At 37.0% G+C, this 15,158-nt stretch overlaps 1 protein-coding gene across 1 annotated transcript in view; it reads right to left on the bottom strand.

Moving 5' to 3' along the window:
• Positions 1-2,941: 2,941 nt before the first annotated feature.
• TRHDE (thyrotropin releasing hormone degrading enzyme) overlaps positions 2,942-15,158 on the bottom strand; it is a 214,923-nt gene continuing 202,706 nt past the window's right edge. Inside the window, exons 18-19 of the mRNA XM_048941084.1 lie at positions 11,547-11,628; positions 2,942-10,523 (exon numbers count right to left, since the gene is read on the bottom strand). Coding sequence (XP_048797041.1) covers positions 10,380-10,523; positions 11,547-11,628 — 226 coding nt within the window. The 3' untranslated portion in view covers positions 2,942-10,379. The remainder of the gene's footprint in view (positions 10,524-11,546; positions 11,629-15,158) is intronic.

Below are 15,158 nucleotides of genomic sequence, written 5' to 3'. Positions count from 1 at the left end.
AATAGTTAATGGATCTAAAAATGCATTTCTGAAAATGATACCATTTATTGAAATCATATTTGTGAGCTATTTCATCTTTTTAAGGACTCTCTCACATTTGTGCTTGAGCTCACTGCAACCTTCTGACAGTTTTATCATTGAAAAGTTCAAGGTACATCTCATAATTGCACCAGGAACATGCATTTATCACTGGCAACAGTTCTGTGCCACATGAAATGAATTAGTGTAATAGACATGTCATGTAATAGCATCTCATTATCCTCCCCCTCTTTCTCCTCTTTCTTAACCTTCTGCAATGAGCAGGTCAAAAATGATTGTAAGTATAACAAACGCGATTCCTGACTAAGTTCCAGAAGCATTACTTTGCTAAAAGTGATGGTATGGCAGTAGAGTGAGTAATTAGCATCACAGAAAGGAAAGTGCAGAAAGTGCCATACAAGGGGTTGAGATGTAATGCTGCTGCTGCTGCTGCACCTGTATTTCAGCAGATACTGAGGCACTTCAGTGGGACAGGGACCATGCAAGACCAGGGCCACTTAGAACCCCCTGCACCGGTTTCTTTCTTGCAGCCTTCTGATTACTGCTAAGAGACAAGATGAGACAGAGGCCAAAAACAAGCAAAATACACCCAGACTCTCTCAGCTGTTCCTAAAGGGCCTGAGAAGGAGAGCAGCAGGTCTGTGTTGGAATGAGGAAGTAATACAAAAGAAACACACCTGAGACTTAACTCTCACTATGGCCCTGTTGATGCAGTTCTCATTTGGCCTTGCCAAATTAGCCCCTATTCTACTGTATGTCCAATTGGCATAGGCATACAGTACATAACAAGCTAGGTTCAGTACAGAGGAGTTTCTGTAATTTGACATCCACTGAAGATGCAAACAACCACTACAATCACTTGCAGGCATTTCAGTAGTGTGTCTCTTTCTAACTATTCAGCAATTTGTTTGTTTTAATTAGATCGCACAGTATATGCAGCTGTGTATATGGCTGCTAACTCAAAGACTAAGCTTCAACATAATGAGGCTTTAATTTCCCAAGCACATCCTCATTATTTCACATCAAATCAGCCTCACCTTCCTTGCACTGTTTTGACAACTGCCTTTGTTCTCAGCTTCTCATCCTATCCATGATACAGCCTTGTCCACCAAAATAGGTTATTCTCAATACCATTCCTCTAAAATGTGGTTTATGCTTTCCATTCTCAGAAGAGCTAGTATTATCACCAGCTCACAGAATGGTTTCTTTCATCTCATGAGGCCTTGATCCTGCTCTGTTCCAGCATGTGGGAGTCAAAGTACCCCTAATAGCAGTCAGGCCCTGCACGATGGCTTCTACCCAGAAAGTGCAGATTAAAAGAAGCTAGATATTTTTTGCTAAGTATAGGAGGAAGCAAGGAATTAGTCAGGAAAAACTGATTTTCCATTATTAAGACAGATCTGAATAAGCAAGTATTCAAGACAATTTACAAACCAAAGTCTCTAACTTCTCTCCCTCCAGCTCAGCTGCTGAGCTTTCAAAGCAAATGAATGTCTTTAAAGTTTTGCTCTGACTGAAGATACTGAGCTGAGAGCAAATAAACAGCTCTTCATTTGGTCTTGTATGAAAATGTTCAACTTGAAAGCAGCTCAGCCACTGACTGAAGTGCTACTGATTGCTGTGGCTGCACTGGGGAAGAAAAAAAGCATGTTCTTTTTGAAGCTTGATTAAGACATGTTCTGCCAGTGGGATTTCAGAGGGAAGTGCTATTTCTCTCTTTTCACACCCTGCCTCCTTTCCTAAGGATGCTTCCAGGGTGGCTGTGCAGCTTGTCTCACCTGCTTCAACTCCCCTAGAGGTCTATGTAGTAGAAAAGGGAAGGACGAGGCTCCTTTTGGAGGCAGCACACCCTAGCCTTCCACTGTTCATTCAACATACCAGGATCCCATCTTAATGTCAAGCCTCCATACCAGTTCCCAAGCCACCTCTTCGGATGTCCTGTATTTCTGTGTCAGAACTGAAGTCAGGAGAAAGACATGAAGGATACATTTCCATAGTTCAAAGACAGGTGCACACAGAAGGTCACAATTCTAGCCTCACCGTAACCCTGTGAAGTGCTCTATGGGGAGGATGCTATGTGCTCAGGTAGGACCCAGCTCTGCTTACCCGCGCTCAAAGTACCCATTGTACTTTGCAAAATCAGGACCATACAGATTCCTATTTATTTTTTTTCAGCACGCTAAGGTGTGCAAACACAGAAGAAAACATCTTTATTGTAAAAGAAAGACATTCTCTTCTTGAAAAGTGTATTCTGAAAAATACAGTGTTGGCTTTTATTGCCAGTGATGTCAATGTCAAAGCTTCAATTGAATTCAGTGAGAACATGATTTTATCCAATGGGTAAATAATTGCACATATTTCATATCTCATTGTTACCGAAAACTGTTCTTCAAAAAAGGAAAATAATCAACTGAATTCAAGCACTCTATTAAAAAATCATTTGATTTGCATTCCAGTTGAAATCACTTTTAGCAATGAAAAGATCTTTTTGCTTATTCAAAATTTACATAATTAGAAAACCACAAAAGACAGGCACTGCTCTCTATTCTGGTCTCAGCTTAAAAATATTTCCAAGCCCAAATTTTGTATTTTCTCAGGATCTCTGCTTTTTACTAGTCTCAGCATTATAATGCTTTGAAAAATTCCTCTTGTCAAAAAAATACATTTTCTTGCACGTTTTGCTTTGTAAAACCTCAGTGTATCTATTCAGCATTATTAAACTGTTATCTCAACTGAAATGGGAACATAATCAAAAGGCTGGGTATTATTTATCTTAGTTGTGTCTCCACGTCAGAAAATTAAGACAGTGATGAATTACACATTCCTGTACAAAATTTTATTATCAGAGACAAAATTCAGATTTGTTCTGCTAAAAAGACAGAAGATAAAGCTTCTCATTAAAAAAAAAAAAAAAAAAAAAAAAAAAAAAAAAGATCCATTTAGTCAGTTCTTGATGTGGAATAAAATTTTATGTTGAGAATCGTTTATGGAGTCATTTTTGAAGGCATATCATAGAAGAACACTGTTCTGGTAAACTGTAACATAAATTCATATATTGTATCTTGTTAGTGGTTTAATTTGCTGATTAGCGTTGTATATTCATTAACTAACATTGTAAGAATAATTTTGTTCATATTCCCAAATCCTAGGATGTTTCAAACACTAAATGAAAAACGCTGTTAAAATTGGCATTTTTAGATAACTGAGAATCAATATCTTCTCTTTATATGCAAAATATGTTTTCCTACAAAAAATGAAAAGACAAGAAAAGCTCAGTAAAAAGAAACTAACGACTCTAAATTGAGCGAAACCACATCATTATATTCTGAGCTTGAAACCAGTAACTACATCACTTGCCAGCTTTACATAATTTGAACCACGTGATTAACTCCACAGAAATTAGGGGTACTGCCTAGCTGCCTACATACATGGCTGAGTTATGGTCAACTGCTTTGCTGAGCTGACACTTTTAAGTGAGAGGTCTAAGTTTGAATATGCAATGATAGCTTTGTCAAAGCAAATGATCCAGAATTAGAAGCTATATATGCATGTACAACTGGTACATAGAGACAAAACTGACATAATGCAGTGATCTGTGTTTCCTGTAAATGAAAATGGCATTCTGATCTTGCAAACACTTATTTGTGTGAAACTACCAGTGAACTGTATCTCAGCTGAACGAGCTCCACCTCTTACTTGACAAAGAACTGAATTCCATAAGAGTACAGATTTGAGAAGTAATGGAAAAATATGTTCTTCTAATTACAGTATTCAGAATTAATCTAAAGCTGAGACAGAATTAATAGAGGGATTCATCCATTATAACCAGCATTAATAGCTGCCGGACTTTTTCTTTCTTCTTAAGGTGTCAAAAGATCTTACGTGTGGAGTCTCTTGGGAAAAACTGCAATTTATTACCAAGCCTTTATTTTCAATATTATAGTCCATTATGTCATTGAAGCATATGTAGTGGAATAGATCATTACTTTTCAGGGAAATAGTTTATGTATGTGTTTATCTTCTTCAAAAATAGAGCAACAAACACCTTTCAGTAAAACATCAGACAGAAACTGCACTCTCTGTTTTTATAAGGCTGTATGTCTCACCCATACCAAAGTCAATTGTCCCTTGAACATAAAAACAACATAGCAAAATTACATTTACACATATAATAAAGCTGTCTTTGTACAGGATAGTTATACAGTAATTACAATGATGTTTCCATTAGGAACTGCTCGGAATGTTTCTCCACAAAGCGTCCAGGGAACTTCATCGTTGCTGAAATCTACTGTTTGCAGGAAAGAGAGGGTCATTGCCACACTCTTCACAATACAGTATTCCGCAGTTCTCCGAACATCTTATTATAAAGCTTTATCACACTGGAATCAATCGCAAAGTATTACTCTAATTAAAAAAAAAAAAAAGCAAAAGAAAAACTAAACAAAAAAATCTGTCATCAAACACGTGCTACTGAAGCGTACACACAAACATGTGAATCAGTCTGTACACCAGCCTAGCAGGCACCTCAGGGCTGCTCTGACAGCAAAGGGCTAGATCCTCAGCTGCAGTTCACATTGGTCACTTCAAGGGATCTATCTCATGCTGCACTGTCTGAGGAGCCATGGCCACACGTGTGCCATCAGTTCAGTGAGACTTCATTTTGAAATTACAGAGATAAACAAATTACCTGCATCAAAATGGATTGCACAGAATACTGCATCTCAATTTTTGGCCTCCTCCATTGCATCAGGGACATCCTTATCGGGCAAACCCACACAATGCTGAGCAGGAAACATTAGGGCCTTTTGGCTCACACCCCGGCTGCACTGCATACTCTTAGAGCGCTGCCCATCCATGTGCTGCCCAACATCACTCCATTATAAACAGTGTACATAAAATAAGCAAAGTATTCAGCAATACTTCTTTACCACTCCACACTTAATCACTAAATACAAATCAGGAAAGTATAAATGCTGTTTTCAGAGAAAGGACACCAGCTCCGAATCCACAGAACTTGTGCATATGAATGGTTCTCCTTAAACACAAAGTCACACTGAAACCATTCCACATAGAAAGTGTTTTATACAAGCTGACCTCAACTGGGTTGCAATGTAGTGTATACTGTGGTGAAGCTGCCTTCCACTGCCAGCATGAAGACATAAGATGCACTCCAGATCCACCAGATTCTTCAAAATACACTTGACATTAAAATTCTGCTCCAACCAGGGCATATGGCCTTACTTCAGTAAAAAACCTTCATGCACAACACTGCCTTCCTCTCCTTCATTCTCTTTGAAAAATAAATTCCTTATGTCAGGAGGGACCGCTCGCTCAAGTCAAGGTGGTTTTATTGGATTTCAGAAGATAGGCAGAGGCTCCTGTAGTTGCATGAAAAATAAAATGGCTCATTTTTTAAAGTTTTACATGTAAAAAGGGAACTGCACAGACACCAGTGTCACACGTTTGTAAGACATCTGAATTTTTTGGTGGTATTAGTACAGTAAGTACTATTACAAGCACAAAGAATTTGTAGTAACATCTTTCCAAATCCTATGTTAGAAAATGGGCTGAACTCATGGCACATTCTCAATATTAACAAAAAATATCATAAAGATTGTCTGCATTCTTATGCATATTTGAAAATTTAATGTATTTTTTGACTGTTTGAAATGATTTCTCAACAACAGACACTACAATATTTGAGATCTTTACAAAGATTTTGGTCAACAATTTCCGGCTGTGGTGGCTGCAGTGCAGGGATTTGGATTTTTCCATTCAATGCAGACTCACTAGCTGGACCTGTTTCCAAGGTCACACAAGGCAATGATGCAAATCTCCGAAGACCATCCACAACCCATAGCCAGCAGAGACCTTCTGTCCCTGCCATCTAGCTGACAGAAACTTGGATTGAGATTCTTTGCACTCCAGCTGCCCTCCTGATGCAGGCAGGCTCATGGGCAGTGCAGTTTTCAGGCTGCTCCACGTAAGGCTGGGAGAACAGCCTGTATTCAGGCTGCTTAGCAACAGTGTTTTTACTCCTTCACGCTCATACTGACACTGTGGCTATAAGCCCTGCTTTAGGACAGGTGGCCTGATATGCTAAGTGCTTGTATCAGAAGTGGTGGTAAACTGGTTATATACATAAACAGTTTCCAAAGACACATTGCTTTTCCTCAAAGAGAAAGTTTCACATTTGACTCAGTCTATTTTCTCTGACTGCAGTATTGACTATGGTCATGTGGAAAACAAAGATCTTATTACACAGGTACTTAAACAAAGCCACCCTCTTCATCAGATATCCACTCTATTCTATCCAAAGAATTAGACTGACTAACATTTTATGGGAAAATTATCTCTACAGAGGACCTTTCACACACATATACATACATACACATGACATTTTCTTTTATTTTTTGCTATTTAGATTTAGGTTTAGTTGTATGGTTTAAGATCCTTGCTGTGAAAAGTCCTCTCTGCATCAGTGGTGATACTTCCTATGACACTCTAAAACCCAATGAAATCAATGAAACATCCACAACAGCCAAAAAGCTACATAAAATTCACCTGCAGTTCCCATCATAGTATCAGAGTTCTTGCTATATTCAGTGAAAAGATCATCAAAGGTCACAAATTTGAAAGAACTTAATACATACGAAGTTTTTCCATCTAAATCAGTCAAACTTAATGTTCAAAGTACTCTCAGTAATGGCAGAAGTGACATTTCATTTCAGAAGCAAACTTCCTCATTGTTCTGCTCTAGCCAAAATTAGCAGCAACTATTGTTTCAATAGCTGTCAGCAGAGGATATAAGAATAGTATTTCTACCAGGTACAAAGTAGTAAGTAGAGAATTTTTGTAGTGGACAGTGTTAAAGATATACAAAGGTTGCCATATTATTATGACAGCATAACATCATGTCCTTATGCCTTTGTATATGATTTAGTAAGCTATAAGAATTAGTAAGTGCAAGGAATCTCAAGTCTTGCAAAGGCCTCATCAAATCTCTATAAAATGACTTCTAAGCTTGAATAAGGGACACATCCACACTGGTTTCACATTTTGCAGCGTCGCCTCTCACAAAAAAGAACAGATTTACATACTGTATTTGAAAATGCTAAGAAGTTTGGGGTATTTGGTTTATTAATCCTAATCCAAACCATAAAAATGTGCCCATCTTTAAATGAGGACAAAGGAAGAAAAGGACTGGTAAAGGAGAAAAAATATCAATCAGATAAATAGATTTTTTTTTTCTTTTTTAAGAAGACTATTAGAGTTTCCCATGAGGTATCAACTATCCTTTTAACACATAGCTGTGTGAAACCTCCTACAGAAAAAAATTCTTAAGACATATAATTAAATACAGGGGGATTGAATATTGTAAAAAACTATTAAAAAAAAAAAAAGCTATAATTTTGTTGGATTTAGTCCATTTAAACTTCATCCTGATTCAGTGTGAAACAGCTTAAATAAAAAATATAAAAAGAATAGAGAATTACAATGGAAAGACTAAGTCAACCTTAATTAGAGCTGTAATACAAACATCATTATAATACAACAATTATAAGCAATACATCAATAGGTATGTATAATAAATACATGTAGGGCTTAAAATTTGTGATAGACCAGTTGCTCAAGGCCACTACAATATTAATTTGCATCCAAAACTAGATAAATGTGCAAGAACTTAAATTCTAATGAACAACAATGGAAATTTCTGCGCACTGTGCAGAATACACAGGCTGAATTAAATTTTCAACTTTGAAATGCATTGTTAGTTTGCCTTTTATCGGTGGAAAGGCCTAAAACTTCTATGTGCAGTCTGGAGGTATGTGGCTTAGTCTGTGGTGATGAAAAACAAAAGTCATCAAAGACAATCTTGAACAGAATTTGAAATGGGAAAACCATTATTCAACTTTCTTTTCTCTGAAATCCCCAAAGTAACTCATGTTTGAGTGCTTGGCTTTCTGTGCACTCTTTGGAGATTATAACTTCGGGCTTCATTACAAATATAAAGAGTATTTGGCTTGCTTTTTTATAATAATAAATCCACATACAATTTCATTCAGTAGAAATTAAAAGTGTGACAGCTACATAGTGGCACTGAGGCTGAGTTTGGTCAACCACATAAAATAATACTCAGCACTTTTAAATGCCTTTCTTTAGAGGATATTCAAGAACTTTGCTAACATTAGTCAAGCCTCACAACATTCCTGTGAGGTAGGTAAAATACATAGGAGGAGGAAGAGGATTTAATTCAACATGGACACAATAACGCCTCTGGGCACTAGGTTCACTAGTACTGCAACACAGCACAGAGGTTTAGGGATTACTATAAGGCAAAGAGTTAACAGTACAAGAAAACAGGATTACCCCTTCTTTTCGTTGTATGTGGTCAAGCTAACGTACCCTGGAGCAGATGACCACCCAAGCGTTTCATACACTTAGTCCGCAAAGAGTACCCTGGTAATGACACAAAATAAGAGGCTCAAAATGGGTGATAGGCCCATGATAGTGGTAGGACAGCTTAGTTATGAGATATTTACCAGTTCTTGAGGGAGAGAGTGGCATGGGAATGTGAGCCCAGAAATCAATACTGTCTCCACACAACTTAATAAATCTAATAAATGAAGATGCTGGGTTTTGGTTCTTTTTTGCACTAATATTTCAATTCACAAGCAACTCACTAGAGTTAAGAAACTGATAGTGTAAAAACATTTTGATAATTTCCATGCCCTGTGAAGGAAACAGCACGATAAAATGTGCGTCCTCTAATTTGTCTGATCACATGTTTCCAGTATACAGGCAATGATGTGATCAGATGGTTGTAATGGACTGGGCTGTGATAAAGAAACACTTTTATACATCCATAACCACCCTCTGAAATTGCTGCAACCTGCCTCCTGTAGACTCAGTAGTTTCATTAATTTTCTGCTTGTTCATCTTCCTCCACGGTGGAGAGGAGAGCATTCAACCCTAAGATGAATCAGATTTGTCCTCATCAAATAGCACCAATGGTGCAGATGGGCACTGTGCAACTAATTTCCAATTCATCACTGACCACTCAAATTAAAAACTGAGAAAAAAGAAACAAGCGAGTAAGAAAAGTATCACCCATTTAGAACACTTCTATGTGAAATACAAGGAAAGAGAAAAACCGTGTTTGTGTGGTACTATCTTATACGAATACACAAACGTTTCTTTCTCCATATTTCAGTTCTCTAAGTTGGCATAAATGGCACAATCCATATTTGCAAAGACACCGCCCACATAGAGCACAGGATTTGTCTGTTAGTAAATCACTACTGAGGCTGGTCTACTGCACGGAGACAGCTGTTGGTTAATTTTGTGTCTTTGAATGGAAGATATTCTCCTCTTTTCCTAATTTCCATTTAAATCCTATGTCGACTTATAATATTTGTGCATTATCAGCTGCGTAAGTTATTACTGCACAGGTTAGGTGACCCATCATGAATATCTCTGCCTTGTAAATTTGCTCAGAAGAAGTGATTCACGGATTCTATAAAATCAATGCAAAGTTCTCCTCATAGAAACTGACTATGTTCACAGCTAAAGTTACACGGTTTCACTGATCAGCAGTGAATAAATTTATAATTATAGCGCATGAATGAATGAATGACGTCCTTCTCTCTCATTTTCTCTCTCTCTTCCCCTCCAAGATGATAATTTAAATACGGGAATATGGAAACTCCAGCTACAACAACTAGCAACTCAAAAAATGAGCTGGCACCTTTGTGACAATCAAAAGACAGTCTAAATGGGGGAGTAATTGGCAGCTAGTGGGAAAGCTGAATTTATATCTCATACTGCCCTAAGATGGAATCCTTCTGCATCTCCTCTTCCTTCCCTTCTTTTTGTTCATTGCAACACTGATTGTCGTAGAGAAGTCTTTGTGCTTTGTACAATGCCCATCTTTGACGTAACTGGAATTCACATATAAAATGTGGCTGTTATACATAAGCATGCTAGAATACAGGCAGAGACGGTAAAAGCATGCACAAAATAGTCTTTGAAGGGTTTTTTGTTTGCTAGTTTTTCTTCAACATTTACATGCACCACTTAATATCATGTTTGGTTGTGTACACTGAGGATCAGATTTCACAAGCACTCATGACCTTTTCTTCTGAAAAGCTTATTGACAGTTTCAAAACAACCCGGTGTAAAAAATAAACAAACAAACAAAACAACCCATAATTAAAAAAAAAGGAAAAAGAAAACTCCCTGCAATTTGATCTTGTCTTCGTGATTTTAATGCTGATCACTTCTTAAACTTCTTTTTCTTTTGTAGTGCTTCTGGTTAAAAGTTCAGCTGGAAAGACAGATTAGTGTGTCAAGGATTTTCTTAACCACTGGAATAGTTCTTCCTTATAAAGTCTTTGCCACCGCACATTGGCTTCCACTGTTTCCACAGCACGAGAGAAAGAGGCAGCAGCTCCCTCCTCATAACTCTTTATAAAGTTCTTTAGCTGGAAATACAATTTAACAAGTTAAATTTGCAAGAACTAAAGAAAGCAAAGATTTCCAGTTCAGATAAACAAGTCAAGCATTTAGGACAAATCTACGTAATCACTACTGAAGTATATGTACTATCACGTAGAAGGATTTGATAGGAAATGTAATAAGACAGTAGATTGTCAATTATATATGAAGTAAATGCTTCAAATGGCACTGGAAGGTATTGACATGTCAGTGTTGGATCACAACACCATTTCCTCTTTCTCTCCTGTAGCCCAGTTGCTGCACTGCACAGACGGCTGGTCCACTCTAAACTTATATTTTTACCTAGAAAACTTAGCTGGAAGCACTGTAAAAGACTCTAACCCAGATTTATTTGTAAATGTCAGTAGAATGCAGCCTTGATGTCCTTTGGTTTAACCAAATTTTATACCAAATTTCTTTCAAGAGTTTATTTACCAAATTGATTTGCAGAATCCTTTTGATGATATAATGTAAATTGGTTGTTTAGAAAAGGAGTGGCTGGTTACAGAGGGAAGCGAATGGCAACAAAGCAAGTAGTGTGCATTTGATGAAAGCCTGAAACAGACTCTTTCCCTTATGATAAAACTTTGATCTTTTTTCAACAAAGTGGAAAGGTCTCTACTCTGTTCTCATGTATACTCAAATTATAACCCTAGCCTCTGGGCTATTATAGCTGATGGCACTGGTATGCTTTGAATTACTGTTCTTTTTAAGTGAGAGCCGCAAGGCTGTTCTGCACAGTACACTGCCAGTTATACTGACTTGTACACAATCAGGTAGGTTTAGCCACTGTTATTCACAATTAGTAAACTTTTGTTTCCTGATGATGCCAAATTCACCTTGTGTATTTAAATCTTATTTTCAACAGCTTTTCTATGGGTTAAAAAGTGAAAAAGACAGTCCTTTACAGCTTCTCTGACCTTAGCAGCTGCTAACACATTCTTGCCCCTGCCCTGCTTTATCCTTAAAACAAAAACAGCCTCATGGTCTGGAAGTCATTCAAAAATTACCTCTCTTAGTTCTTCTTCGGTATTAAGGAATTCTGTGACTCCACTGATAAGCTTTGAATTCATAAATAATGCTTCTCCATACCTGCAAGGGCAAAGAAGATGCATGAAGTCAGTGCAAAAGTTAGGCCAGATGAAATTTAGAAAGTAGTCTTCTGTTACGCAAGGGAGAGGAAATGGGATCAATTCTGGAGATCCAATACAATAGTAGATAACTTTTAGTCAGCCACTATTAAGCAGAATGGGCTTAACCCCAGCCACAGATGAGATTTCCAAAGGAGGGAGAGGACCAAATTGGAAAAACATCCCAGGTTTAACAAAACAGCCTTCCACATCATGACACCAAGCAGCTCAAAATACAAGCACTATTGAAGAAGAAAAACAGCATCTATGGAGAAATATTCTGAGGAGCCCTCCTAGCTCTACCATCACAAAAGACTTTTGAAGTGCTGCAGCTAAATGTGTTTTCCATTTATCCATGTCATCTGCATTACAATTAACCACTGGATAAGTGAACTGAATCAAATCCTCTTGTTCCAGTACCAGATAATTAAAATAAACAATGTTGATAGAAAATAATAGTGCTAAAATAATCCCCTGGGCTATCATGTAGCATCTTCAAAGAATCAACTTGTCAATGAAAATCCAAAAGTTTGGGCAATGAATATTTAAAAGCTGATTTGTAGCTGGGTAGGATGTTCAATAACAATCAGCAATGGCATTCTGTGGGCAGCTGCTTTGAAACTGGCCATTCAAATACTATCCTTCCATCTTGTTCTCCACAAGCTTTTTTCAGCTTCTCAAACAAAGCAACTCAAACAGTATTACACCTGAAGTTTTGCAACACGTGTTGGAAGTCTGTGGGTTGTTTTTTTTTTTTTTTTTTTTTTTTTCTCCTAATGTCTTCAGTATGGTGTATGCAATTTCATTGTAAACCAAAAGCAATTCTTTTCAAGTTAGCTGTCATTCAGCACAGCAAGAAGCACTTCACAAATAGTTATCTTTATCTGCACATATATCCAAAGAAATATGTAGCTAATTTGAACATGACTGTTTTGAAGATATGGAATTCAGCTCTCCTGTCAGACATGCAGAAATAATGCCAATAGACCTCACTGCAATTAAGTTTCTCTGAGGGAATAATTCAGTTCACACCTTGCTTTTACAAAATGACTGAGGAATTCAAAGTTCAAAATGAAATGAACTAGCACAGTCACAGCTTTCTGTTCTGCTTCTATTAGCCTGAAATTAATTACCCTTACATACCTGGCTACTGTAAGCCAGACAGTCCTTCCAAAACGGAAGAGAGAAAGGGAAAGGGACAGCATGGGGAGAGGATTAAGAGGGAGAGAGAAGGGAAATGCTGTTTTTTGAGAAATTTCTGTTTTGAGGAAGGCATATACCTTGTTTCTCTCTATCTTGAGCTTGTGTGAAGGGAAACACTGGTGCAGGGATCAAAAATCCTATTCTATGAGCACTAATATTTGAATTACTCATGGATATTTCAGAAAGTACACGTCTCTTTTTAAAACCTCAGCCACACTAGTGTATAGAGTCATCCAGAGGCAAACACCTCTTATGGGAAGTATGGATTTCATGGTCCTTTAAGCAAGTTTAGGCTTCCTAACAAAGGAAAAGCCTTTATTATTAGGTTCTCAGTTTAGAATCATAATTGACTGCTTGGAAAATTGGAACCTCCTTTTGATGGAGTCTTTTGACAAGGTTACCAATCCACTTTACAGAAGTGACCTCATAAAAACCATTTGGGGGTTTTATTTTTCTTCAATTCTCTACTGAATCCACAGTGTGAACAAAAAGTAGCAAAATTCCTTCCACTGAAAACTATAACTTCATGTAGAACTGTCCATTATGTATATTTGCTACAAAGTCAGTCACTAATAGCAATTATAAAATGGGCTCTAATGGCAAAAATTACAGTAAAGCTACAGCCTAAAATGGCATCTTGAAAGTGTGAAACAAAAATACACACATATATGTGAGAAATCTTGCAAATATCAGTCTTTCTACTTTTCATGAAAAAAACAACAGCACTGTAGAAGCAAAACCTTAAGCATTTCAGCTCCCGAGTCAGGGGCTCTCCACCTGCTCCTTTACTTCTGCAGAAGCGATCCTCTGACTCCTTACAATTGTAAAGGCTCTGTGTTTGTCTGAACTGAAACTGAGAAGTAGCATATTCCATCTACTTTGGACAGACGTAAATGGTTTCCCAGTTATTGACAAATTACCCAAAATTGAGAAATGACTCACGAAGGAAAGGAGGAATTCCTATAGGTGGCTGTCAATTTTCACACACAGACACTATGTGCATGCATGATCAAAATAATTTAGAAGTCCAATTGCTCAGGTAATAGGAACTTGAGCATAATGTTTTCAGTTCTCTTTTCCAGAATTTTTTAAATCCTTACAGACTTACTCCCACTGACTTCTCACAAAGACTGGGCACCTTAATTTGTAGGTAGCCTATGTAAAAGCAACGAGTGCTTTTAAAGACTTCAGACATTATTGATATCTTCCGTGCAATGTGAATACAAGCATGATGTATAAATAAGAAGGGATGACATTATCAAAGAGTTGGAATGACAGCCAGATATGCGGTGTTTTAAAGTTAAAGGAAATATCATTATAGCATAATTCTATTGCCCTCAGCTATTTCTTATTATCTCATACATCAACATCTTCTCTAGTAAATTCAATGGAAAATACCATAGAGATATCACCTTATTAAATTAATGTTTATTACAGAGTATTATAGTTTTACATAAAATTAAATGATTAATTATAATGGTAGAAAAAAATGTCTTGAGACAGAGTACACTTGAGCTATAATTCAGCAATAAAGCTTGCATTTTAAAAATGTAGTAGTGTAGCAAGCTTAAATCAGAAGCCTAATTCTGCATTTTATTATGTGTTTCACTGGATATTTTAAGGAATAAAGCATTAGAACAATTCCTCATTCTGAAATACTTTTGTAGAAGATTTTAATCTGTAATTACAAATTGAAGTTATTTTCAGTAAACACTGTGTAAGTGCAGCTTGTATGAAGCATTTCACACCACTGCATTGAATCCTTCGGCAATTATAGAAACTCCATTGGATGTCCCTGACAGAAAAAAATGCACAGGGCGAAGGGCAACTGCTACAATCCTTTTGTTGATTCTGAACAGTGTTTGGAGATCAAACTCTTTATCAAATACAAAGTCAGTGTTGGGCAAAGAGATAGACTTTGTTATTTTCTCATTAAAGAAAAAAAAAAAGGCCATTAAAAGGTTTTCAATGAGGCCTTGCTGATTGCTATGAGCTCAGATAACAGCAATGCTTACCAAGAGAGATAAGTAAAATTACAATTTTAAGCACAGATAAGCTATCAAAAATTAAAACATACTAAAAAAAATAATCTGGCATCAAACTTTGTTTTCTAAGCCCATTTGTCTACACCATCTAACTCTGACCATGCCTAATACCACAGCTGTTAGCTAGGTTGTCAGATGAGCGTACCCAATACAAATTTTGACAAATTTATGCCCAAATAGTTTAGAAATAAATCCCTATACGAATCTCTGAAGGAAGAAAAAATACAAGCTGCTACTCTGAGCA

Source organism: Lagopus muta, chromosome 1 (assembly GCF_023343835.1).
Source record: "Lagopus muta isolate bLagMut1 chromosome 1, bLagMut1 primary, whole genome shotgun sequence".
Classification (NCBI taxonomy): domain Eukaryota; kingdom Metazoa; phylum Chordata; class Aves; order Galliformes; family Phasianidae; genus Lagopus; species Lagopus muta.
The sequence above is the reverse complement of the archived record's forward strand: the minus strand, read 5'-3'. Positions and strand labels throughout refer to the sequence as shown.